Here is a 26,774-nt window from a genome sequence, read left to right on the forward strand (position 1 = left end):
GAATTTGGCTACCTCAAATGCTTCAGCTGTTTTCACGGATTTTGTAATGACATAGCACATCAGATAATCAGTGCATTCAATAATCCACCTATTGCCACTAGCACATGTTGGAAATCTGATGAGGAGGTCAATCCCAACACGCTGGAAAGGCGTTTCAGCTGGTGGAATTGGTATGAGTCAGCCAGGTGGTTTCTGAGGAACTACCTTTCTCCTCCGGCACTCTCGACAGTGCAACACTCCTAAATAAACCTGGCCAGAAAAATCTCTTGTGGATCCTATCATATGTCTTAATAAATCCTAAATGTTTGGCCTCAGATGTGTCACAGAATTTCTGTAGAACATCTAAGCGCATGTGTTTAGGAATCACTGGTAGACACCTCTTTCCAAACAGAACAAAGTTTTTCTTGCAAAGTAATCCATTAACTAACTTAAATTGTCCTTTCACATCCTTTGACCAATTTAAGGCAAGCATAATTTGAGATATCATGGCTTCCTCCTTCTGCTCAGCAGAGACATCCTGGAGTGCAGCGAGACAGTCACTATCTTCATCAAAGTATTGATGATCTCACACAGGGTTTCTTGAGAGACAGTCAGCATCCTGGTGTTTTCTTCCACTTTTGTACATTATGGTAATGTCATACTCTTAAAGACGTAGTGCCCACCTGGCGAGTCGTCCTGTTGGATCCTTAAGACCTGTCAACCAACAAAGTGAATGATGTTCTGTAACAACCGCGAATTGCCTTCCATAGAGATACTGTCGAAATTTGCACATGGCCCAGATCACAGCAAGACATTCTCTTTCTGGAGTTGAGTAGTTTCTCTTGGCTTTTGTAAGTCCTAGAAGCATAGGCTATAACCTTCTCTTCTCCATCTGAAATCTGCACCAGAACAGCACCAATCCCATACCCACTGGCATCTGCGTGTAGTTCTGTAGGTGCTCTCTCATCATACAGACCAAGTACAGGGTCAGTCATCAGTGCTTTTCGCAGCACATCAAAAGAATCTTGTTGAGCATCACCCCAGATAAATTTAGCATCAGCTTTTAGCAACTCTTGGAATGGCCTGGCTTTGATACAAAAGTCTTTGATAAAGCGACTGTAATAAGAACACAATCCCTTTTCTGGGTCTGGCTGCACACCTTCGTTTGACACAAGGTGTCCAAGTATTTTGATCTCTTTTGCTCGAAAGAGACACTTTCTTGGATTAAGTTTCAGTCCGGATTGTTGGAGACACTTAAGAATGGCCCACAGTCATTTTATGTGTTAATCAAATGTCTCTGAGAACACTGTAATATCATCTAAATAACAAAGACACACCGTCCCCTTCAGGTGCCTTAGAAGATTATCCATCACTTGTTCAAAAGTTGCTGATGCATTACACAAACCAAACGGCATTACCTTAAACTCATACAGGCCCTCAGGTGTGATGAATGCAGTTCTCTCACTATCAGCCCCATCTACTCAAATTTGCCAGTATCCCTAGTTCATGTCCATGGTCGAGAAAAACTTAGCCCTCTTCAAACAATCTAGTGTATCATCAATTCATGGAAGAGGGTAAACGTCCTTTTTAGTTTTTAGATTAGATTAGATTTACTTTCATTCCAATTGATCCGTAGTGAGGAGGTCCTCCAGGATGTGGAACATGTCAGAAAAACAACAATACATGACAAATATTTACAACTAAAACAAATAAGTTAATGTACCATTCCACAGGTCCCAAGTGGAATGATCATCATTTTTTAATGAATACTATATGAAAGAGTCATTTCACAAATACTATTGCACTGAATTTAAAATAAAAAAGTTTTTTATTTATTTATAAGGTAATAAACATGTAATACAACTACTGTAATACTTATTTACAATGAACACATTACTGCACTGAAATGGTGCAGACGTTAGATTATACTTACACACACACACACACACACACACACACACACACACACACATTTTCAATGAACACATTACTGCACTGAAATTGTGCAGAAGTTATGTTGTACTTATATACAAATCAGTTGGTTTTACTAAGAAATTCATCAATGGAGTAGAAGGAGTTGGCCACCAATAAATCCTTTAGGCTTCTCTTAAACTGAATTTCATTGGTTGTTAAGCTTTTTATGGCTGCTGGCAAGTTATTGAAAATGTGTGTTCCTGAATAATGCACACCTTTTTGTACAAGACTAAGTGACTTTAAATCCTTGTGAAGATTATTCTTATTTCTAGTATTGATTCCATGAATTGAGCTGTTGGTTTGAAAAAGTGATATATTTTTAATGACAAATTTCATTAAGGAATAAATATATTGGGAAGCAGTAGTTAGTATCCCTAGTTCCCTAAACAGGCTTCTGCAGGATGTTCTTGAGTTCACACCACATATAACTCTTACTGCACGTTTTTGTGCCTGGAAAACTTTAGCTTGGCTTGATGAATTACCCCAAAAAATAATCCCATATGACATTATGGAATGAAAGTAAGCATAGTATGCCAGCTTTTTCATTTTTATATCCCCTATGTCTGACAAAATTCGCATTGCAAACAGAGATTTGTTAAGGCGCTTCAGCAGTTCTGTGGTGTGCTCCTCCCAGTTGAATTTATTATCAAGCTGTAATCCCAAGAATTTAACACTGTCCACTTCTTCTATCTTCTTGTCATCATATGTTAGACATATACTCTTGGGACACCCCTTACAAGTTCTGAACTGCATGTAGTGTGTTTTTTCAAAGTTTAGTGACAAAGAATTGGCTAGGAACCAGTGATTAATGTCCACAAATATTTTATTGGCTGATCTTTCTAAGACTACACTTGATTTGCTATTTATTGCAATGTTTGTATCATCGGCAAACAAAACAAACTTGGCATCTGGTAATGTTACTGATGAAAGGTCATTGATATACACAAGTAATCTTATTAAGCTTCCTGTAATCAACACAAAAGCACCAACTGCCAGCTTTCTTCCTGATGAGAACCACTGGTGATGACCATGGACTGTGCAAAGGCTGAATGATGTCATTTTTCATCATTTTCTCTACCTCGTCGCGAATTATTTGACGTTCTGTTGCTGACACACTGTAAGCTCTCTGGCCTATTGGTTGATAGTCTCCAGTGCTAAACCGGTGCTTCACTGTCGAATTGTCTAATTTGCTCTTCACCAGTGTAAAGGCCAAATGTCTGCTTGTGTCTGTGTATATGCGGATGGATATGTGTGTGTGTGCGCGAGTGTATACCTGTCCTTTTTTCCCCCTAAGGTAAGTCTTTCCGCTCCCGGGGTTGGAATGACTCCTTACCCTCTCCCTTAAAACCCAAATCCTTTTGTCTTTCCCTCTCCTTCCCTCTTTCCTGACGAGGCAACCGTTGGTTGCGAAAGCTAGAATTTTGTGTGTATGTTTGTGTTAGTTTGTGTGTCTGTCGACCTGCCAGCACTTTCATTTGGTAAGTCACATCATCATTGTTTTTAGGTGTGTGTGTGTATATATATATATATATATCTAAAATAGATATATATATATATATATATATATATATATATATATATATATATATATATATATATATATATATATATATATATATATATATATATATATTAGATATATTTTTCCTTCGTGGAATGTTTCCTTCTATTATAACTATATATATATATATATATATATATATATATATATATATATATATAGGTTATAATAGAAGGAAACATTCCACGTAGGAAAAATATACCTAAAAACAAAGATGATGTGACTTACCAAATGAAAGTGCTGGCAGGTCGACAGACACACAAACGAACGCAAACATACACACAAAATTCAAGCTTTCGCAACAAACTGTTGCCTCATCAGGAAAGAGGGAAGGAGAGGGAAAGACGAAAGGATGTGGGTTTTAAGGGAGAGGGTAAGGAGTCATTCCAGTCCCGGGAGCGGAAAGACTTAAATTAGGGGGAAAAAAGGACGGGTATACACTCGCGCACACACACACACATATCCATCCACACATATACAGACACAAGCAGACATATTTAAAGACAAAGAGTTTGGGCAGAGATGTCAGTCGAGGCAGAAGTGCAGAGGCAAAGATGTTGTTGAATGACAGGTGAGGTATGAGTGGCGGCAACTTGAAATTAGCGGAGATTGAGGCCTGGTGGATAACGGGAAGAGAGGATATATTGAAGATCAAGTTCCCATCTCCGGAGTTCGGATAGGCTGGTGTTACATATACAGACACATATACAGACACAAGCAGACATATTTAAAGACAAAGAGTTTGGGCAGAGATGTCAGTCGAGGCAGAAGTGCAGAGGCAAAGATGTTGTTGAATGACAGGTGAGGTATGAGTGGCGGCAACTTGAAATTAGCGGAGATTGAGGCCTGGTGGATAACGGGAAGAGAGGATATATTGAAGATCAAGTTCCCATCTCCGGAGTTCGGATAGGCTGGTGTTAGTGGGAAGTATCCAGATAACCCGGACGGTGTAACACTGCGCCAAGATGTGCTGGCCGTGCACCAAGGCATGTTTAGCCACAGGGTGATCCTCATTACCAACAAACACTGTCTGCCTGTGTCCATTCATGCGAATGGACAGTTTGTTGCTGGTCATTCCCACATAGAATGCATCACAGTGTAGGCAGGTCAGTTGGTAGATCACGTGGGTGCTTTCACACGTGGCTCTGCCTTTGATTGTGTACACCTTCCGGGTTACAGGACTGGTGTAGGTGGTGGTGGGAGGGTGCATGGGACAGGTTTTACACCAGGGGCGGTTACAAGGGTAGGAGCCAGAGGGCCAAACCACCTTCCCTTCCCTCTGGCTCCTACCCTTGTAACCGCCCCCGGTGTAAAACCTGTCCCATGCACCCTCCCACCACCATCTACTCCAGTCCTGTAACCCGGAAGGTGTACACAATCAAAGGCAGAGCCACGTGTGAAAGCACCCACGTGATCTACCAACTGACCTGCCTACACTGTGATGCATTCTATGTGGGAATGACCAGCAACAAACTGTCCATTCGCATGAATGGACACAGGCAGACAGTGTTTGTTGGTAATGAGGATCACCCTGTGGCTAAACATGCCTTGGTGCACGGCCAGCACATCTTGGCGCAGTGCTACAACTTTTATATATATATATATATAAAGAGAGACCCCCCCCCCCCCCAACCATCACCACCCTGTCCCTGCTCCATGTGTAAAGCAAAACCTTATATCTGGAATTAAAAATCACTTTCATGCAGGAAATTGAGGACCAGTTCAACCATCCATGAATGATCTGCTAATATTAAAATTAAGGAATCTGGAAGACTATACTCCACTTGTGGGCAAAGGCATATGGTGTAGGTCCGTATATCCACAGTTGGAATCATGAAAGGGACTGGGAGTAAGTATGGGCTTCTACAAGGAGATTGTCAATGGGATTAGTGCGAAAGGCAGCAATAGCCAGACATCCCCCACCCCCACCCCCACCCCCAATGGTGAACAAAATCTAGTATTTTCAGAGTGGGGGGAGCCACTGAGCCATAAACTTGACTACTATAATCTAGTCTGGACAAGGCCAGAGCATGGTAAAGATGGAGAAGAGTAGCATGGTCTGCACCCCAAAACGTGTGGGCCAGGAGGCGGAGAGAATTAAGTTTCCGCACATATCTAATCTTCAGGTGGCAAATATAGGGCAGCCACATCAGCTTTTTATCAAAAATAAGACCCAAGAAACAGAACTGTGTTATAACATCTAGAAGTTGGTTGCCTATATAAAACTTTTGGATGGGGGAAGGAAGGGTCTACGATAAAAATCAATAACCCGCATTCTGGAGGGAGAAAGCTGGAAGCCATGTGTGAGATCCCATGCAGAGGCCTGTCAAATGGGGCCTTGGGGCCGGCGCTCAGCAGATGCTACCGAGTGGGAGCTCCACCAGGTGCAAAATCATCGACATAAAACGCTGGGGTAACCAGAGACCCAACGGAGGTTACAAGCACATTGATGGCTATGAGGAAGAGTGTGACACTTAACACAGTACCCTGTGGGATACTGTTCTCATGAATCCAAGGGATGCCGAGCGAAGTGCCAACTCGAAGCTAGAAGAGCCAGTGGGATAAAAATTTGCAGATAAAAATCTGAAGGGGGCTGCGAAAGCCCCAGTGATGGAGGGTAACCAAAATGTGATGGAGCGAAGCTGTGTTGGATGGTTTATGTAGATCCAAGAAGACTGCGACAAGGTGCTAGCAGTTAGCAAAAACCTATTGGATTGCGGTTTCCAATCTGAGAAAATGTTCAGTTGAAGATTGTTATTTTCAGAAGCCACACTGATATGGGGACAAAAGGCTCTGAGATTTGAGTACCCAACATGATCAGAAGCTAACCATCCTCTCAAGCAGCTTACAAAGAACATTCATTAGGCTAATCAGTCAGTATTGTCGAGAAACATTGGGTTGTGTGTGCCAAATGCGGTTGAAGACCCTGAATATATGTTGCCACTGGGTAACATCCAATGTCGAATCATCTGGTTGTGGATGGAATCCGGACCTGGGGAAATGCCAGGTGAAGAAAAAAGAGAACACCTCGAACGACTAGAGACAGGACGTTCATATTCACAGGACACGGACATTAGTATGTTCTGCAGACATTCCAGTCACCTCAGATTAGCATATGCCCTGCTGGCTAGTAGGCACAGGGTCCACCACGAGCCCAGATAACTTGTTCCATGTGTGTTGGCATCGATGTGTATACGGTACGAATGGCATCCTGTGGTAAAGCCATCCACACTGCATTCACCCGGTTCCATACTTCATCTGTGGTGGTTGACATTGGGTCACAGCACTGCATCTGTCGTTTCACCATATCCGACACATTTTCAGTTGGCGCCAAGTCTGGTGATCTGGCGGGCCAGGGCCAAAGGCTTACATCCTGTGTCACCAAGGTGTGTTCATGCAGCAACATGTGCTTGTGCATTGTCTTGCTGAAAAATGGCATCTGGGGGTGTTGTGCAGAAAGTGTATGGCTACAGGTCACAGGATGTCATTCCCCACTGGTCACAGTGCCCCGGATATGCAGCAACTGTGATTTGTGGTTGTACCCTAGAGTTGGTGCTGAATGTCTTGTGCAAATGCAGTCACTGTGATGCCACTCCCTTTCTCTGCGGCGAACCAAAACACGGCCATCATTTCAAACAAACAGAACCTGGATTCATCAGGAACCACTATCTGATGCCATTCCTGCACATTTGTCAAAGGTAGGCGGAGAAGTGGACGAAGCGCATGTAACCCATGCCGTAATAAACAACAATGGACTTTCACCCCAGATAGTGTCCGATGTAATACAGTGTTCCATTACACTGTTTAACTGTTGCACCAGAGGTGAGGATCTGTCTTGCAGTGTGCCACTCGGATGAGGTGTTGATCTTCTCGTGGGGTGGTCCGGGAGGGGGGGGGGGGTTGCAACATGGCCCGTCTTGTCTTCTACGGCCTTCTATGAACCATTCTGCACACACCCATTGCACTGTTGAAAGACTTTATCCAACACGAGTAGCAATTTCACAAATGGATGCAACACACTCTTTCATGCCTTTCAGACTCACTGATTTGACAGTATCATTCTTGCATATGTCTGCGGGGTACCTAGCACGATCAGTCACACTGATCCATTACCTTGAGTTTATAGTGACAATGAGAGCCGCAGGGACATTTTACTGGTAGGTGGTGTCGCACTGTGATACTGATGTTGACCCTGAACCTGTTGACTGACATGGTTCAAATACTAATCATTTCTGCAGAACATACTAATGTACATGTCTTGTGAATATGAACGTCCTATCTCTAGTCATTCAAGGTGTTCTGTTTTTTTCTGAACATGAGTGTATAAAAATGTAGCAAATAAAGCAGGAAAGTGAATTCAGTTACCTGGAAAAAAAAAGACAAAAGAACATGCAAAATGAGAAAAGGAAGAATGGATAGATCACTAACATAAATCCATAGGGGTGTGTGTGTGTGTGTGTGTGTGTGTGTGTGTGTGTGTGTGTGTGTTAAAGAAATTTTTGATGAAAAGGTAAGCAGCTGAACATCAAGAACTCGAATGGAATTCCAGTACTAAGATAAGAAGCAAAAGTCAAAAGATGGAAGGAATATGTACAAGGGCAATATACAGGAAACAAACTTCAATCCATATCTCGTAAATGATAGAAGTAGATAAAGTTGAGAAAGGACATGTGACACTGCAAGAAAAATTGACAGAGCACTGAAAGTCCTGTAATGGAACAAAGCATCTGGAGGTGATGACAACCCTTTAGAATTACTGACATCCTTACAAGTTCCAATTACAGCAAAAGTTTCCCATCTGGTGTGGTGGACAAATAAGACAGGCAATACTTATCCTCATGACTTCAATAATAAACCTTATCTCAGTATCTAAGAAAGCCGGTGAGAGTATTATCAAACCAAAGCTTTTGACACTGTTAACAAGAAAACACTTTGTCAAATCCTGAAGTTATAAGGGATAAAATTTGAAACAGGTGCAAGGCAGAGTTGTACCCTGTCCCCCAAAATTATTCAATCTGCACATACAGCAAAAAGGGCAGGAGACCAAGGTTAAATTAAGAAAGAGAATTGAAAATTAAGGAGAAGAAATGAAAACTTAAAGGTCTGGCAATGCCATTGAAATTCTATGAGATATGGTAAAGGACTCTGAAAATCAAGTGAATGGAATTAATAGCGTCTTGCAAAGAGGTTATTGGATGGTCATCAACAACAATAAAATGAAAGTAACTGATTGTAGTAAAGTTAAATCGGGTGATGCTGAGGAATAGATAACACTTAAAGTAATAAATGAGTTTTCCTATTTGGGCAGCAAAATGACTGACAATGGCAGCAGTCAAGAAATTGTAAAACACAAACTTGCAACACCAACAAAAGCATTCTGAACAGAGAAATTTGTTAATACTGAATATAAATTTAAGTGATACGAAGTTTTTTTATGAAAGTATTTGTCTGGAATGTAATCTCATAGGGAAGTGAAACACATGGATGGTTAAGAATACAGATAAAAAGAGAAGAATATGAATTGTGGTGTTAGAGTAGAATGCTGAAGATCTGATGCACAGATTGGATTAATTAAGAGGTGTTGCACTGAAGAGGGAAGAAACTAATTCCATGGGGGAAAAAAAAAACTTGCTAGAGGGAGGGACACGTTGACAGGAGGCAGGTCAAGCGAAGTTTACGGTACAACCCATTTGCTTTGACCTGTGATGTAGCTGTTGTGTTGTGTAATATTGTGTGTGAAATGGATCATGTTTGGAAGAATGGACAAAGAAAGATTGTGTTTCGTTACCCATCAACATTGCGGCCATTAGACACAGAGCACAAGCTCCGATTTTGTCAAGGACAGGGAAGAAAATCGGCCATGCCCTTTCAAAGGAACAATTCTGGCATTTGCTTGGAGTGATTTAGGGAAATCATTGAAAACCTTAATTTGGATGGCCAGACGTGGGTTTAAACCATGTCCTCCCAAATGTGAGTCCAGTGTGATAACCACTGCGCCACCTCGCTAAGAGGACATGATGGAGTATAAAGAGGTACTCTTTTTCAGAGTGGGAAAGTTTATGCCTCTAAATTGTTTTCGAGGGCTATTAATGATTCATTGGACTCCTTGACTGCTGTTTGTGAGACTAATATTGGAAAAGTTTTGTTGGCGAGTTATCTTGTTGTTACGAAGTATGGGCAACAGATTCATTTTCAGGTTTCAAATTATCAATGTGGTGTACTGTTCATGGTTAAAGATTTAGTTAGAAGTTTTGTTTCTTGTTACTTATGGATGAAATGAAGTTCATGAGTAGGTCTCAGCATCCTGTAATGGGGAATGTGTCGATCACAATTAAATTGCTACAATTATTCAGTTAATTTCCTGAGTACATGAAGTGTTACGTTTCTAGCGAAGGTATAAAACTGACCAACATAGCTGCATCCCTAAGCAGGGACCAGTATATGAGGTGGTGTCACTGGGACAACTGAAGGCATTCTATATGGAGGTGTTCTTGGTTTTAGAAGTCTAGGACAGTCATTTGATAGGTTTGTATTGATGGCATACTATTTTTGCAATCAGTCAATTTCTAGATTTACGTGCCAGCTGACTTTGGTTCCCATGTATTTTATGGTTTTACTTATGGTAGCACGTACTGGAGGTTGCTAATGTGCATAACTGAGTGTTTCTTGTATGTTGAAATCGGTGTTAATATAATTTCCCATGAATTTTTGTGCTGTTGGCAATTATGACAGATTGTTACTCATAGGTACTTGGAGTTTGTTTTGGCAAACTTGGTGGGATTAGGTTTTTGATATTAGTTATATGGGAAAGTTTTGGTTTTGTGGTATCATAGACTGTTTTAGTTATATAAGTCAACTAGATCTGTTGAGTTGTATGTGAATTTCATATACAGACAAAGCTTAATTTCCAGTACTGTGTTTTGAATTGTGTGTAAATTTCTAGTACCTATTTTTTTGTAGGTTTGTGTGGTACTGTGGGCTTCCCTTAAGCTACACAGGTGATGTGTATTTTCTAGTACATGTTTTCCTATTTTTACTGTGGTTCTATTGACAGCTGAGGATTTCTACTGCTTCATTTTTGCTTCTTTTGGTGGGTTTAATATTAGGACTGTTGTATAGTCTGCCCTCGTCAAAACCCCCACTGATTTCTGCAACAGTCCTATTAGTATTGAATGACGTCATGGTCACTGTACTGTATAAGCTTGAAATGGGGGAGGGGGGGGGGTGTCTGCCACCTTGCTGAAATGAGAGGTGAAAGGGGACAGGTGTTGCCGCAAATTTTGGTTTTGCCAGCTCCTGAGGCATCATGAAATAGTTAATTCGGTAACTGAGGGAAATGTGAGGTACAAGCTGCTACAGAATACCTAGGAATCATTACAGTAAACACGTTCAAATTTATTTAGATTGCAATAGTTGTGAAGAAATGAAGAGAACTGCACAAGATAAGACTACCATGCAGGGCAGCATCGACTCATCTTTAAATATACATCTAATTCCGTAGGAACTAATTGAGGAGTATATCTCCAAGGTCATGGAACATGTCTGTACATGAAATTACAACATAAAAGTAATAACAGATAAAATAAAGTTGTTATAACCCAAAAAAAAGTCAAGCCATAAGTTTAAGTACATGGATTTCTGCCTAGCATTAAATGAGTGTAAGCTGCAAATTCTTGGGAATAAGCTGATAATGTTATTAAAAACCGAGAGTAAAGAATATACATATTGAAAGGCCAATGTCAAAATACCCAGACTAGTGGACAGGGATTGACAAGAGGTTCGCCAACTTAACCATTTGTTGCCCGAACTGCCTGTTTCTCAACCAAAAATATCCTCTGAGAATGGGAAGAGTTGCCCCAAAACATAATACCATATGACATAAGAGAATGAAAATAAGTAAAGTAGACTAATTTTCATGTCAAACAATCACTTACTTCAGATACTATTCGAATAGTAAAAATTGCAGCTTTAAGTCTTTGAACAAGATCCTGAACTTGGGCTTTCCGCAACAGTTTACTATCTATCTGAACACCCAGTGGTTGTTGTGGACTTCCGACGGGAGACCACAACAACAAATAGTTACTTCAAACCATGATCTCTGTTTTGAAACAAGGGAAAAAACAACAGCAAATTGTACAATTAGCTGAATAATGCACAACTCAGTACGAATGTAGATCAGTGGCAATAACATTACTTACAAGTTTCTCATAACAATGTTAAAGTGCTTACCGTATGGTGTCAAGAGGAATGCAAAGGACTGGTTGGTCCGTTTGTGGGATTGAATGGACCAGACTATTAGGGCCATCGGTCCCTTTTTCCACGAACTTTAAACACCCACAAGAAATAAAAACAAACAATGGAGATGACAAGAGATGACACAAGACAAGAGAGACACAGACAGAGACCAGAAAAAAGGAATTACAATCACACCGAGTGTGAAAGTGGTTGGCCAACCATAGAAACAAAAAAGGAAAAGCCAACCACCAAGAAACGCACTAAAAACCCCAGTCTAAAATCGTAGGCCAAAGGCCAGACTCAACACAAAAAAATGACAAACACTTAGATGAAGCGATAAAACCCCCCTGCACGAATAAAACTCAAAACTAAATCTGCCATCGCAACATCATCTGATAAAAGTGCAGGAAGCACATCAGGCAGCACAAACGTCTGCCTGAGCGGAGTTAAAAGTGGGCAGTCCAACAAGATGTGGGCCACCATCAAAGCTGACCCGCACCGACAAACGTGGGTCCTAGTGGTCCAATAAATAGCTGTGCGTCATCCAGGTGTGGCCAATGCGCCACCGGCAGAGGACAACAGAGTCCTTGCAAGAGACCTGCAAGGAGCAGCAGCACACACCGATAGCCTCTTTGATGGACCGAAGTTTTTTGGGTGAAGGAAGGGTGCGCCATTCTTCACCCCAGGTGTGAAGTACCTTCTGCTGCAAAACTGAGCTGAGGTCACTCCCCAAAAGGCCAATCTCCAAGGCTGGTGCACCGACAGCATGTTTGGCCAGCGTGTCAACACATTCATTTCCTGGGATGCCGACATGACCAGGGGCCCACACAAGGACCATAGAGGGGCCGCAACGGGTAAGAGTATGGAGGGACTACTCGATAGCCATCACCAGACAAGAGTGAGGGAAACACTGGTCGATAGCTCATAAAACGCTCAGGGCGCCATTACAGATAACGAAGGACTCACCTGAGCAGAAGCGGATATACTCTTGGGCGCGAGAGATGGTGACCAGCTCAGCAGTGAAAACACTGCAGCCAGCCGGCAATGAGTGTTGTTCATAATGATCCCCTAGAGTAAGAGCATAATCAACACAACCAGCAACCATCGAACCGTCAGTACAGACAATGTCAGAGCCTTCAAATGTGGCAAGGATTGAAAGAAAGCGGCAGTCGAGGGCCTCAGGAGGGACTGAGTCTTTCGAGCCCTGTGCCAAATCAAGCCGAAGGCATGGGCGGGGCACACACCACGGGGTTATATGCAGATGGGCCCGGAAAAGTGGTGGAAAAGAGAAGCCCAGAGAGCAGAGCTCTGACACGAACCGCGATCGTACACCCTGGCCGTGCCACCGTTCCAGAAGGTGGACGATTGACTGAGGGAACAGGAGATGATAATTGGGAAGCCCGGGCAAGCTACAAAAGTGTGTAGCATAAGTGGCTGGTAATCGTTGGCACCGGAACCGCAAGGGAGGGACACCTGCATCCTCAAGTATGCTGTTGACAGGGCTAGTCCGAAAAGCTCCAGTGGCGAGTCGGATCCCGCTGTGAAGGATGAGGTCCAGCAACCGCAATGCGGAAGGGGATGCTGAACCATAAGCCAGGCTCCCATAATCTAGAGAGGACTGAATTAACGCCTGGTACAGCTGTAGAAGGGTAGACCAATCAGCACCCCTGCTGGTGTGACTCAAGCAACAAAGAGCATTAAGATGCCGCCAGCACATCTGTTTCAGCTGCCGAATATAAGGGAACCAAGTTAACCGGGTATCAAAAACCAGTCCCAAAAACTGATGAGTCTCTACCACAGCAAGACGTTAGCCGTCAAGATAAAGCCATGGCTCAGGGTGAACACTGCATTGCCAGCACAAATGCAAAATCAGGTCTTGGCAGCCGAAAACTGGAAGCCGTGCACTACAGCCCAAGACTGCGCCTTGTGGATGGCTCCCTGCAGCTGCCGTTCAGCAGCTGCAATGCCAGTGAAGCTAGAGTATGGGCAGAAGTCATCCGCATACAAGTCATCGGAGACAGACGTTCCCACCACCACAGCGAGACCATTAAATGCAATTAAAAAGAGGCATGCACTTAAAAGACAGATCCTTGCGGCACCCCATTCTCCTGAACTCAGGAGGAACTATGGGAGGCCGCAACTTGCACATGGAAGGAACGAAGCAACAGAAAATTTGTATGAAAATCGGGAGCGGACCCCGAAGACCCCAACCACGAAGCGTAGAGAGGATGTGATGTTGCCATGTCGTATCGTACGCCCTCCGCATGTCAAAAAAGACAGCAACCAGAAACTGAGGGCAGGCAAAGTCTGTACGGATGGCAGACCGCAGGCACACCATATTATCGGCGGCAGAGCGGCCCTTACGGAACCCACTCTGAGACGGAGCCAGAAGGCCCCGAGACTCAAGTAGCCAACTCAACCTCCGGCTCACCATGCGTTCGAGCAACTTGCAAAGAACGTTGGTGAGACTGATGGGGCGTTAGCTGTCCACCTCCAGTGGGTTCTCGCCAGGTTTCAACACGGGGATTACGATGCTTTCCTGCCATTGCGACAGGAACTCACCCTCAACCCAGATATGGTTGAAAAGTTCTAAGAGGCGTCGCTGGCAGTCCACCGAGAGGTGTTTGAGCATCTGACAATGGATGTGATCTGGCCCGGGAGCCATATAAGGGCAAGCGGCTAGGGCACTTTAGAATTCCCACTCACTGAACGGAGCATTGTACAATTCCTGCCATTGTGACAGGAACTCACCCTCAACCCAGATACGGTTGAAAAGTTCTAAGAGGCGTCGCTGGCAGTCCACCGAGAGGTGTTTGAGCATCTGACAGTGGATGCGATCTGGCCTGGGAGCCATATAAGGGCAAGAGGCTAGGGCACTTTAGAATTCCCATTCACTGAATGGAGCATTGTACAATTCACGATGGTGCGTGTGAAATGAAAGGCTCTGATGTTCCAACCACTCTTTCAGGGAGCGGAAGGCCAGTGGGTAATTCGCAGAAGCAGAACTCTGAGCAAAATGCTCCACTAAGCAGTTTGCAATTGTGTCGGAGTCAGTACGCGGTTTGCAATTGTGTCGGAGTCAGTACAGACTGCTCCATTCAGTGAACGTGCAGTTACGCTGACAGGGGTCCGATAGCCATAGAGTCGTCTAATCTTGGCCCCACCTGTGATGGAGAGGTACGGAGGCCAATGGTGGAGACATACTTTTCCCAGCACTCCTGCTTAAGTTGGCGAATGAGGCGGCGGGACCGCGCACGAAGCTGTTTAAAGGCGATGAGGTGCGCCAATGAGGGATGCCGCTTGTGATGCTGGAGTGCCCACCTGCAATCTCTAATCACCTCAGTGACCTCCGGCGACCACCAAGGCACAGTCCTCCGCCGAGAGGTCCCAGAAGAACAGGGAATGGCAGATTCTGCGGCAGTAACGATGCTGGTGGTGACCGAGTGAACCACCGCATCAATGGCGTCACTAGAAAGAGGCTCAATCGTGGCAATGGAGGTGAACAAGTCCCAGTCAGCCTTATTCATAGCCAGTATGAGGGGTGCCCAGAAGAGTGACACAGTGGCGGTGACAGAAAGATTGGAAAGTGGTCACTACTGCACAAGTCATCATGCACGCTCCATTGAACAGATGGTAATAGGCTAGGGCTGCAGATCTCCCAGAAGAGTGACACAGTGGCAGTGACAGAAAGATCGGAAAGTGGTCACTACCGCACAAGTCGTCATGCACATTCCACTGGACAGATGGTAATAGGCTAGGGCTGCAGATCAAAAGGTCGATGGCTGAGTACGTGCCATGCGCCACACTGAAATGTGTGAAGGCGCCAGTATTTAAAAGAGAAAGGTCAAGCTGTGCCAATACTTGCTCAACGATGCTGCCTCTGCCTGTTGCCACTGATCCACCCCACAGAGGGTTATAGGCGTTGAAGTCGCCCAGCAACAGAAAAGGTGAGGGCAATTGGGCTATAAGCGCAGCCAAGACATGCTGCAGGAAATCACCATCTGGTGGAAGATAGAGACTGCAGACAGTAACAGCCTGAGGTGTCCACACCTGAACAGCGACAGCCTCTAAAGTGTTTGTAGACAGACAGACTCACTGTAAAGAGAGTGAAGGACGTAGATGCAGATGCCACCAGATAACCTCTCATGAGCTGCCCGTTTCTCATAATAACCCCGATAGACAAGGAGGGCAGGGGTTCGCATTGCTGGAAACCAAGTTTCCTGAAGAGCAACACAGCATGGGGCGTGACAGTGACAGAAACATCCCCCAGCTTCTTACAAGCAAGTAATGCCTGTGACTGGGCAGAGGATGCTGTTTTTATCAAGACTGACCCAGACCGCATTTTTGACAAGCCCTCCACCTCCCCGAACTTGTCCTCTAAATGCTCTACAAAGAACTGAGGCATCACGGACACAAAGGATTCCCCATCAGCTCTCGTACAGACTAGATACCGGGGCAAATACATCTCACTGTCATTCATAGCCTTTCGTTCCTCCCATGGTGTGGCCAGGGAGGGGAACATGTTTGAATTAAAGTGAGCCCTCGAACACTTAGAGACTGCTGGTGGCTGGCCACCAGCAAGAGAAGATGTGCCATGCTTCATTGCGTGTCATCCATCTTGATGCCACCTACTCCGACCAAGGGCCCTCCCCACGGGCACCACCTAGCCACAGCAAGGGCCATCTGGAAGGATGGCCACTGCCGGGAGTCCCGATGCCCCAGGGAGATAGGCGTCTACTCCTTGGCATACGTGGGAAGTTAACGGCACAGGCATCAGTAGAGTGATCCCTGTGTTGTCAGGGGCCTACAACCAACAGGGTACATGGCGGCCCCACCACAACGGACTGGCTACCATGCTGTATATAAGGTGGCAAGTGGTCCATGGTGGTCGTCAGCACAGAAAGCGACAATGCAGTGTGCATGGTGGAAATCGCACCCAGGAATGTATCCTCGCCCAAGAGATGGAGGGCGAGTGGAACTGCAATGCAACGACGAATAAGCTAGCTAAAGGTCTCAATGTACAATGGACACAATGCACCAAGTAAGGCACCCTTCCCTAATCGGCTCGCTCTTCGGAATAATTTTGAAATATGGTGGTCAAACCCAGAGGGGACCATCACATAAGGGCCAAAACATTTGAGACTCCTTTTAGTCACCTCTTACGACAGGCAGGAATACCACGAGCCTATTCTTACCCCCGAACCCGCAGGGGGTTGCAAAGGACTGTCAGTAGCTGATTGTACGTAGTCAATGAAAGAGCCGTGTGTAGACTGTTTTGGAGTAATGTCTGGAAGCAATTGTGCAAGTAGCAACTTCTATACAAAGCCAAAGTGCACAGTGTTTTGGAAAAAGAAAGACCAAAGTTTGTGGAGTACCCATTTCAACTGCTAACATGAAGCTTACATTCTGGAGGGTACAATGGATGCAAGTACTTCAAATTTTACTTTTAATCTGAATTTGGGGAAGAAACAGTAACTGCCAGTAATGTGAACACAATGTTTCTAAATGTTCACGATCTTACAGCATAAATTTAACTAGCTTCAAATTCTAATAATAATAACTTCAAGTTCTAGTAATAGTTGAGAGAGAGAGAGAGAGAGGTTATAAACAATTGTCACCAAATCACCACTACTCCATACATGTTTTTCCAAATTTCAAAGTTTCCTTCTCTTTAATTTGTAACTTCAGAAAAACAAACATATTGCTTCTTTACAATAACTATTTCTCAACCTTGGCAACTATGGTACAACAAATGACAAATAAATGTGGATTCTTCTACTTGAAATCAAAAATTATGAAATGTAACAAATTATATTCTATGTGATACAAATAAGAAATGAGGTGTGAGCACTGACCTCAATGTCAAAATCCAGCAGATTGAAAGCTGCCCTAAACAAGGAACAAAAGTGAGCTATACAGGGCACTTCCCACCATGACTGTATATCTGAAAAGAAAGAATATTACAAATAAATGTTTATATACTGAAACCATATGTAAATCTGTATGTTGACATACATATACTATAAAATCTCAGATCCTGCTGGTACACTGTTAACAAATGCCAAAATCTCGTAAAATTAAAGACCAAATGCAGTCGCTACATAACTGCAAAGAAATATCACTTTCAAACCGGGAACAGAAACATTATCATTAATCAAAAGAAAAGATATGATTTTCAGCAACAAAGGAAAAAATGTGAAGGTAACATCCCTTTCATCATCTTCTGTGACAAAGTATGAACGAAATTATTACGTTGATTAACTTCAACAAAGATTGTATATGTACGCCTAACAATACTGAACTAATTGCTATAATTTTACCTTGCATTCGGTTTTTTTTTATAAGTAGCTTACTGTCATTATGGTAGAAAACAATACAGACTTTAATTTATACACCGTCGCACGATTTAATGAATTTCCTGGTTCAATAGAAATAAGAAGTTTCCAAGATCTTTAAATGAGGTAATGGTGATTAGTTTTTACATTAAACGATCAAGCTGTAAAACTGCAGAAAACTTTCACTTTTCTGTAGTTTGTTAACACGTTGTAGTTAACTACAGAACGAAATGAAACAAGAATTGCGCGTGTTCACATAATTTATAATAAACGGGAGGAATCTGACAATTCACAATAAATTACAAGTTAAGATTACATCCCACGTAATGAAGTGCTAAATCTTTCGATACCTGGGCATCTGGATCTGACAAGATGAACACAAATAAAACCAGTAAAGAACACCGTTGCAAATGTAAGTGTAAACATTTCTTCGATATTCTCATTGAGTATGATGTCGATTCGAAGGAATTGAATATTCCGCGGTTTCTAATACAGGTAACAATGTAATACCATGAATACATAGTACTTCCAAATTAACACTGAAATAAGAAAAAAATAGTAACGTTTCACACGCTTAATAAATTCTGTTACTTTTAACACAAAAATGTTTCGTGTAATATAGTTCATATTAATTTTTCACGAAATCTGTCAAACGAAGGTACTGTAAATATCACTATCCGGAGAGTATCTCTCATTTGATACACGAGCAGACGTACGCAAATGACGTTACGCTCGACTAGCGGCATGACAGGTATCGTAATTCATTAAATATTCTGGTTTCACGATAATTTACACATACTTGACAACAAGGATTTAATCTGGCTTCCAACAAATTGTACGAGCATAACCTAAACATGCTTTATTATCTAAACATTTCGTATGATACAAATTATAAAAAATTCCGAAGTAAGTACCATACTTATAAGAATAACATATATTTATTTACCATCCATTTGTATTCACTCTATGTCCTAAATTAAAACACAACCACACAACTTCAACGGCAAAATCCCTCCAATGTTTTGTTGTTTTGAATGGCCGGAAGTACTCAATGTTAGAAGTTTTACGAACAAATGAAAGGCATGTTCCGAAAGTGTAAATTCTTATGACATGACGTATAAATGTAATGAAATGGTTGTGTTTCTTTCATGTTGTGAATGGAAATAGTAACAACTACATACAACTTTGACATTCAGTAGTTTTTAATTGAACAATATTTCATTTAAACCCAAATCTTTTTCGATTCTACTTGCTGTTTTGAACGGCAAGTGCTATCGATATTACGCATTCGATCGCGTGGCCGTTAATCGATCAATGAGGTCGAAAACGTAGCGATTGTCGATCCAAACTAACATCTCTCGATATAAATTTTGGAGAGATGACAAGTATGACAAACAAATTTTTGTTGATGGCAAAAAAGCGGAAAACACTCATTTGTTAGATGGAAGATGTCCAATGGCGAATCACGCAGAATTATGCCACATAAAAAGTGTGGTAGTAGCTGTTACAACTTTTCTCCTCTGTTTTTGTTGGTATGTGAGGGCGAACTATAACTTGGCAACATCGCTACAGGCAATGAAACTGTACTTCCTGATAGGTGTGCTGACTGCTGACAGATAACGTGTTAGCCGGTCGCCGGTTATAAAAGGGCGTGCATTGACTGTAGCGTGACAAGAGGCCACTGGGGAGTTCAGAATTTAATAAATCTTTGAAGATAGCTTTGGAGACATGTCAGCCCCAGAAACGCTCCAGAAATTATTTGCGTATGTATACAGCCTATATGTACTTCTTTATTGTAACTTTCAGACCTTATTTAAGAAAAATGAAATGTAAATGATAACGTATATCTTCGGGGGTACGCGTAGCATAAATACTTTTTGTTTTCTGTAGATTCGTAATTTTGGTGAAAAGTCTTTCATTTCTTTGTATTGCCCGGGTCTTCACTGCTGCTCCACGAACATGTTGCATTTATTACTTTCCTATTATTGGTCAAATGTTGAGCAGGACTTTATCTAGGACCAAAAATCATATGGGATATTAATATACCGTAAACAGTGCATTTTTTGCATCATTGGAAGTTTGTCATACTTGCTGACAGCTTATAAACATAACTGTTTTTCTTCTGCACCTTGAAGAATTCATGTAAACATACGAATTGTATAACATGAGAAAACGACATGCAATTTTTTTAGATAACCGTGGGGAAAGTTGGTTGTACCTTGGTAGTTATGTACATTCATAAGTTTAAGGGAAACGTGCAATAAATTTTAAGTAAGCCTAATTAACTAAACCATTCAGTACCACGTTGCCAACACACAACCTATGTACCGTAGATGCGCTACCATTCAGTCTGTTACTACAATACACATTTCAAAAACTAATATAGACAAAGAAGAACTATTATCGGTGTTCTGTTGTATTTCTTTTTTTTGTATTGTGATATGTCTCACATCCTAATTACATTACATGACAAAGGAGACCGCAAATTCTCAAGTGTGATAGAATGCATTGTTCAAAGCACCTGCCATGTACTATGCGTATCAATCAGGGCATTAACTTCAGATCTATGCTGTTTACTTTCAAAACTCGTGTAAATGAACATCATAAACAATAGAAACAAAAGTTGTTACTCAGTGCCATGCTCTTACTGCGTCATGTAGGGCGTATGCAGTAAGTGACTAAAGGGTTCACAAATCTTAAGGGTCCACAAATTTATATACAATACAAGATTCTAAACCAAATGGTTTAAGATTAGGAGCCATGGCCAGAAAATGAATGTTTTTGGCTGATAAGGTTTTAATAAGTAAATAATGTGATCTATGAGTTTCTAAACAGTAAAGATTTCTTCGGCAGATTTGGTGGCAATACCACGAACAACAAGACACAATCTTCTGTGAAGGGCATTTGGTGGATTTTTTCCTTATGGTTTTACAGGAAGTTGTTGGTGTTTGAAATCCACTAGGGACTACCGAGGAAATGGTTGATTGGGTTCTAGCCTCCCTTTCATTGTACGACAGTAAGCAAGGTTATCTGAGGTAGTGCAAAATTTTATACACCACTGTAATGTGGCTAGCAGTTGTCACTTTCAGCTGGTGGTATAATCTTGATTTTTTTCAGTGAGAAGATTTTTGTGTCTATAAAAAACTAAATATTCTTTTCGACAATTAGTTATTTATCTCATCTCCACTTGTACAAGTTGGGAAAATTTCCAGCATTAAACTGCTCCTGTGGGGCTCAAAGACAGTACAGCCAACGCCTTGTCATAGAATGCTGAGGATATACTTTTGTAATATGATAAGAGTTCTTTCTTCCAATAACCGTGCATGGTTGTCTGCAGAAAGTCTTCTTGTAATGGTGATGGGGGGAGGGGAAGGTGGAGGGGGAGATGATTGTAAGACACTAAAATTGCCATGTTTTATATCAATGGGTTAGTCACTCTGGAGATGTGTTATGCCACAAAAAAAAGTTATTGGTGACCCAAAAACTTTTGTATAACCCAGAGAATTAATGGTTGTGAGAATCCCATAACGAATTAAAAGCTACAACTTGCCACACTCCACCCCACTCCTTGTCATGAACCATGGAGCTTGCCGAGTGGGGGTGGCTTCTGTGTCATATCAGTGCAACGGAGGGGCATCTCTAGAGAGATGGTTCAGTCTGGATGATTAACTGCTCTGGACTTGTAACATGAGCCACCATTGAAATGTCATGATGCTACTGCAAATAGCTTAGAGTATGTGTAGCAGCTCTACAGTATGGCTTATGGTTATGGCATCCCCTTGGTCAAAATATTCTGTAGGTAGAATAGCCCTCCCTGCAGATTTCTCGACAGGGACTACTCAGGAGGATGACATCATTGGGAAAACAAAACTATCTATCTTCAGATCTCTGTGGAGAATGTAACACTCTCCACCAGGGTTTCGATTACCTCTCGTTGTGCCCTGAAATGAGAAATGTCCTGCCCACTATCCTTCCCACCCCTCCTACCGTGGTATTCAGCCATCCACTGAACCTACACAATATACTCATCCGTCCTTACACAACTCCTGCTCTTAATTCCTTGCCTCATTGCTCATACCCCTGTAATAGACCTAGATGCAAGACCTGTCCCATACATTCTCCTACCACCACCTACTCCAGTCCGGTCATTAACATCACCTGTCCCATCAACGCAGGGCTACCTGTGAAACCAGTCATGTGATTTACAAGCTAAGCTGCAACCACTGTGCTGCATTCTATGTAGGCATGACATCCAACAAGCTGTCTGTCCGCATGAACGGCCACCGAAAAACTGTGGCCAAAAAACAAGTGGACCACCCTGTTGCTGAACATGATATCCCTCATCTCAATGACTGCTTCACAGCCTGTTCCATATGGATCCTTCCCACCAACACCACCTTTTCTGATTGCACAGGAGGGAACTTTTCCTGCAATATATCCTACGTTCCTGTAACCCTCCTTGCCGCAACTTCATTAGTCACTGTCCTCACCCATCCAGCCCCCTCCCTGTTCCCATTCCAGCACTTCACAGCCGTCATTTCACCGCCACACCAAATCTTTTAATTTCTTTTTATTTCTCTCCTTTCTGCCACTTACCGCCTCCCCCCTCCATCTAAACTGCAACACTTCACTGTCCGCCACTCCCACCGTACTATCCCTTCCCGCCCCAGCCTCCTCCTTACCCCTTCCCAGGTGCCACTCCCATCATGCACTGGTGTTGCTGCTCGCAGTGTGGTTTCATTTCTCTGAGACTGCAGACATGTGTGCAAGTTGCGTTTGTGTGTGTGTGTGTGTGTGTGTGTGTGTGTGTGTGTGTGTGTGTGTTTACTGCTGACAAAGGCTTTAATGGCCGAAAGCTATAGTTGTGTGAATCTTTTTGTTGTGCCTATCGCGACTCAGCATCTTCACTATATGGTGAGTAGCAACTTTCCTTCTCTGGTACTGTCCCAATCTCCTAATGTGGACCTGTACACTGTTGCTAATATCAACACCACAAAATCCAGATGTAGTTCACATACACAAACTTCCAAGTGCTTATCGACACAAAATTAGCTTACTTCTGCAGTTTTGTACTGATACCCTTATTTTATGTAAATTTTATGTAAATGGCAGCTCCTTTATCCATGCTAGATCTGCAAGTGTAAGCTGCTAAATTATACCCATTTATACTGACGCTTTCCAGTTTCTGCTCCTATTTTGTCCAGGTAACTCCTAATACTACACTCCTGGAAATGGAAAAAAGAACGCATTGACACCGGTGTGTCAGACCCACCATACTTGCTCCGGACACTGCGAGAGGGCTGTACAAGCAATGATCACACGCACGGCACAGCGGACACACCAGGAACCGCGGTGTTGGCCGTCGAATGGCGCTAGCTGCGCAGCATTTGTGCACCGCCGCCGTCAGTGTCAGCCAGTTTGCCGTGGCATACGGAGCTCCATCGCAGTCTTTAACACTGGTAGCATGCCGCGACAGCGTGGACGTGAACCGTATGTGCAGTTGACGGACTTTGAGCGAGGGCGTATAGTGGGCATGCGGGAGGCCGGGTGGACGTACCGCCGAATTGCTCAACACGTGGGGCGTGAGGTCTCCACAGTACATCGATGTTGTCGCCAGTGGTCGGCGGAAGGTGCACGTGCCCGTCGACCTGGGACCGGACCGCAGCGACGCACGGATGCACGCCAAGACCGTAGGATCCTACGCAGTGCCGTACGGGACCGCACCGCCACTTCCCAGCAAATTAGGGACACTGTTGCTCCTGGGGTATCGGCGAGGACCATTCGCAACTGTCTCCATGAAGCTGGGCTATGGTCCCGCACACCGTTAGGCCGTCTTCCGCTCACGCCCCAACATCGTGCAGCCCGCCTCCAGTGGTGTCGTGACAGGCGTGAATGGAGGGACGAATGGAGACGTGTCGTCTTCAGCGATGAGAGTCGCTTCTGGCTTGGTGCCAATGATGGTCGTATGCGTGTTTGGCGCCGTGCAGGTGAGCGCCACAATCAGGACTGCATACGACCGAGGCACACAGGGCCAACACCCGGCATCATGGTGTGGGGAGCGATCTCCTACACTGGCCGTACACCACTGGTGATCGTCGAGGGGACACTGAATAGTGCACGGTACATCCAAATCGTCATCGAACCCATCGTTTTACCATTCCTAGACCGGCAAGGGAACTTGCTGTTCCAACAGGACAATGCACGTCCGCATGTATCCCATGCCACCCAACGTGCTCTAGAAGGTGTAAGTCAACTACCCTGGCCAGCAAGATCTCCGGATCTGTCCCCCATTGAGCATGTTTGGGACTGGATGAAGCGTCGTCTCACGCAGTCTGCACGTCCAGCACGAACGCTGGTCCAACTGAGGCGCCAGGTGGAAATGGCGTGGCAAGCCGTTCCACAGGACTACATCCAGCATCTCTATGATCGTCTCCATGGGAGAATAGCAGCCTGCATTGCTGCGAAAGGTGGATATACACTGTACTAGTGCCGACATTGTGCATGCTCTGTTGCCTGTGTCTATGTGCCTGTGGTTCTGTCAGTGTGATCATGTGATGTATCTGACCCCAGGAATGTGTCAATAAAGTTTCCCCTTCCTGGGACAATGAATTCACGGTGTTCTTATTTCAATTTCCAGGAGTGTATATCTTGGATTCATAGCCAGGCTGTTTCCTACTCCCCCAACAGTAATTATCTGATCTTCCTTCTCAAAGTCCCTGCATAGCTGATCTAAGTTTTGTGTCACCTGGCTAAGGCTAACACTTGGGTTTCACAAAGCTTGTGATCTGGTACCCTTCACCTAATTTCTCCTGAAACTGCTGGCCTACGCTCCTCCCATGGCTAGAAGCAGAATTCTTCTTTTGCACGTAAGACATATCAACTTACACCAAGACTGTGGTTGTGTTGATACAACTGTCTTGTCAGAAGGTTTAGAAATTTCAGTGTGAACATTTCCAATCCTACTGCTTTCCCTACACTGACTATCCTATGGAAAGAGGGGCAAGCCAGACATTTGAAAGCGAAACAATTTGTCCAACACTTATTATGCACTCAAATTGATGGGAATATTTTTACTGTTACGAAGCTTTTATATTTTATGTACATTGAAGATGGAGGGGGGAGAAAGGAAAAGAAAAGGAAGGAACTAATGATATCACCTTCATTGGGACTTTATGTGAAATTGGCAGCTATGAGCAAAAATGTGTGCTGGCTGGGCTGGGACCCAAACCCAGAATATCTTGCTTCCTAGGCAGTTGTGTTAATCACTGCGCCACCCGGACACAGGGCCTATTGCCAATACACTGACTATCTCGGCACGCTTCCCAGGCAACTCGCATTCCCACACAGTGCTACCTGTCAGCAGTCCCCATCCATGTCGTCCATGCTCGCTAATTTAAGATTCCTGCTGTAGGTCTAATGTAACCGTGCATCCACACTGAAAGTTGTAGATTCGTTGCCCGTTCAAGTGAAGCAATTATATGAATGCTTGTTCCTTCGGACATGTGCAAATGAACAGACACCGTGCGAAATCCGCAGATGTGATACATGTTATGTAAATTGGTGGTGGAGGAGAGGGAAGGAAGCAACTCAAACCTGGGATTTCTTGCTAAACCCAATGCCTAAGCATGAGAGCCTTGGTTCGAGTCACAGCCTGGCACACATTTTCACTTGTCATGCTTTATTTTATTTATCGTATCCAAGATATCACCATTTTACAAAAAAAAAAAAAAAAAAAAAAAAAAAAAATTATATTACAATGCAAGAGAAGCAGTTATAATACAATAATACATGGTTATAAGGTAAATTAACTACAATAATATAGGAAAGTATGTAACATATAATGATAAGTGCTAAGGATACGAAACAGAGCGATTTTCATATCCCACGTGAAGCCCAATACACTGCAGCTTGAATAGCCTTGTCATTTGCTTCAAATAGGTCTTGAGTTGAACACGGGTTGTTTAGTTTCCTGCAGACCAGTAGGTGTTGTGGGTCTTGCTGTTCTCCACACTTGCAGGGCTCGTCTGCACTGATGTAGCCCCATTTTTCCAAGTTTGCTCTGCATCTTGATACGCCTGTTCATAGTCTATTCAGGGCTTTCCAGGTCGTATATGGGAGTTCAGAGCCAGCTGTGGGTTCTTCCCTGGGGCTATTCCCTAGTCTTCCTGGGTCCACATTGTACCACAGCTCTTCTCGTCGTGCTCTAGGCGATAAAAGAGTTGCTTCAGTTGTTCGTAGGAAACTCTTCCTTGATTTAAGTCGGCGAGGTTGAAGATTGTATCCGAACATTGGATGCCTGGGATCTGTCTCCTGTTTATGTTTCTCGATTTCTGCGGCAGTCCTTCTTCTGATGTCTGGCGGGGCTATGCCCATGAGGTGGTACAGCTGCTTTGTGGGAGTTGGGCGGAGACATCCTGTCACAATGCGTCCAGTCTCATTCAGTGCTATATTTACTTGTTCAGCGTGGGTGGAATTTTGCCAAACGGGTGCCGAGTACTCCGCAGTGGAGAAACATAAAGCTAAAGCTGGCGTGCAGAGAACTGTAGGTTGCGCTCCCCATCTGCTATTTGTTAGCTTGCGGATGATGTTGTTCCTGGCACTCACTTTCACCTTTGTGGCCAAACAGTGTTCCTTGTAGGTGAGAGCACGGTCAAGTTTAATCCCAAGATATTTTGGTGTGTCGCAGTGAG

The 26,774-nt window shown here is 43.5% G+C and overlaps 2 protein-coding genes across 2 annotated transcripts in view; one reads left to right on the forward strand and one right to left on the reverse strand.

The window, feature by feature from the left end:
* Positions 1 to 19,164, reverse strand: part of LOC126188280 (mucin-12) — a 303,407-nt gene extending 284,243 nt beyond the window's left edge. The window contains exons 1-2 of the mRNA XM_049929864.1: positions 19,031 to 19,164; positions 17,605 to 17,693 (exon numbers count right to left, since the gene is read on the reverse strand). Coding sequence (XP_049785821.1) covers positions 17,605 to 17,693; positions 19,031 to 19,037 — 96 coding nt within the window. The 5' untranslated portion in view covers positions 19,038 to 19,164. The remainder of the gene's footprint in view (positions 1 to 17,604; positions 17,694 to 19,030) is intronic.
* A 478-nt stretch (positions 19,165 to 19,642) lies between these two features.
* LOC126188281 (cytosolic non-specific dipeptidase) overlaps positions 19,643 to 26,774 on the forward strand; it is a 178,521-nt gene continuing 171,389 nt past the window's right edge. The window contains exon 1 of the mRNA XM_049929865.1: positions 19,643 to 19,847. Coding sequence (XP_049785822.1) covers positions 19,813 to 19,847 — 35 coding nt within the window. The 5' untranslated portion in view covers positions 19,643 to 19,812. The remainder of the gene's footprint in view (positions 19,848 to 26,774) is intronic.

The sequence above is a fragment of the Schistocerca cancellata genome, chromosome 5 (assembly GCF_023864275.1).
Source record: "Schistocerca cancellata isolate TAMUIC-IGC-003103 chromosome 5, iqSchCanc2.1, whole genome shotgun sequence".
Classification (NCBI taxonomy): Eukaryota; Metazoa; Arthropoda; class Insecta; order Orthoptera; family Acrididae; genus Schistocerca; species Schistocerca cancellata.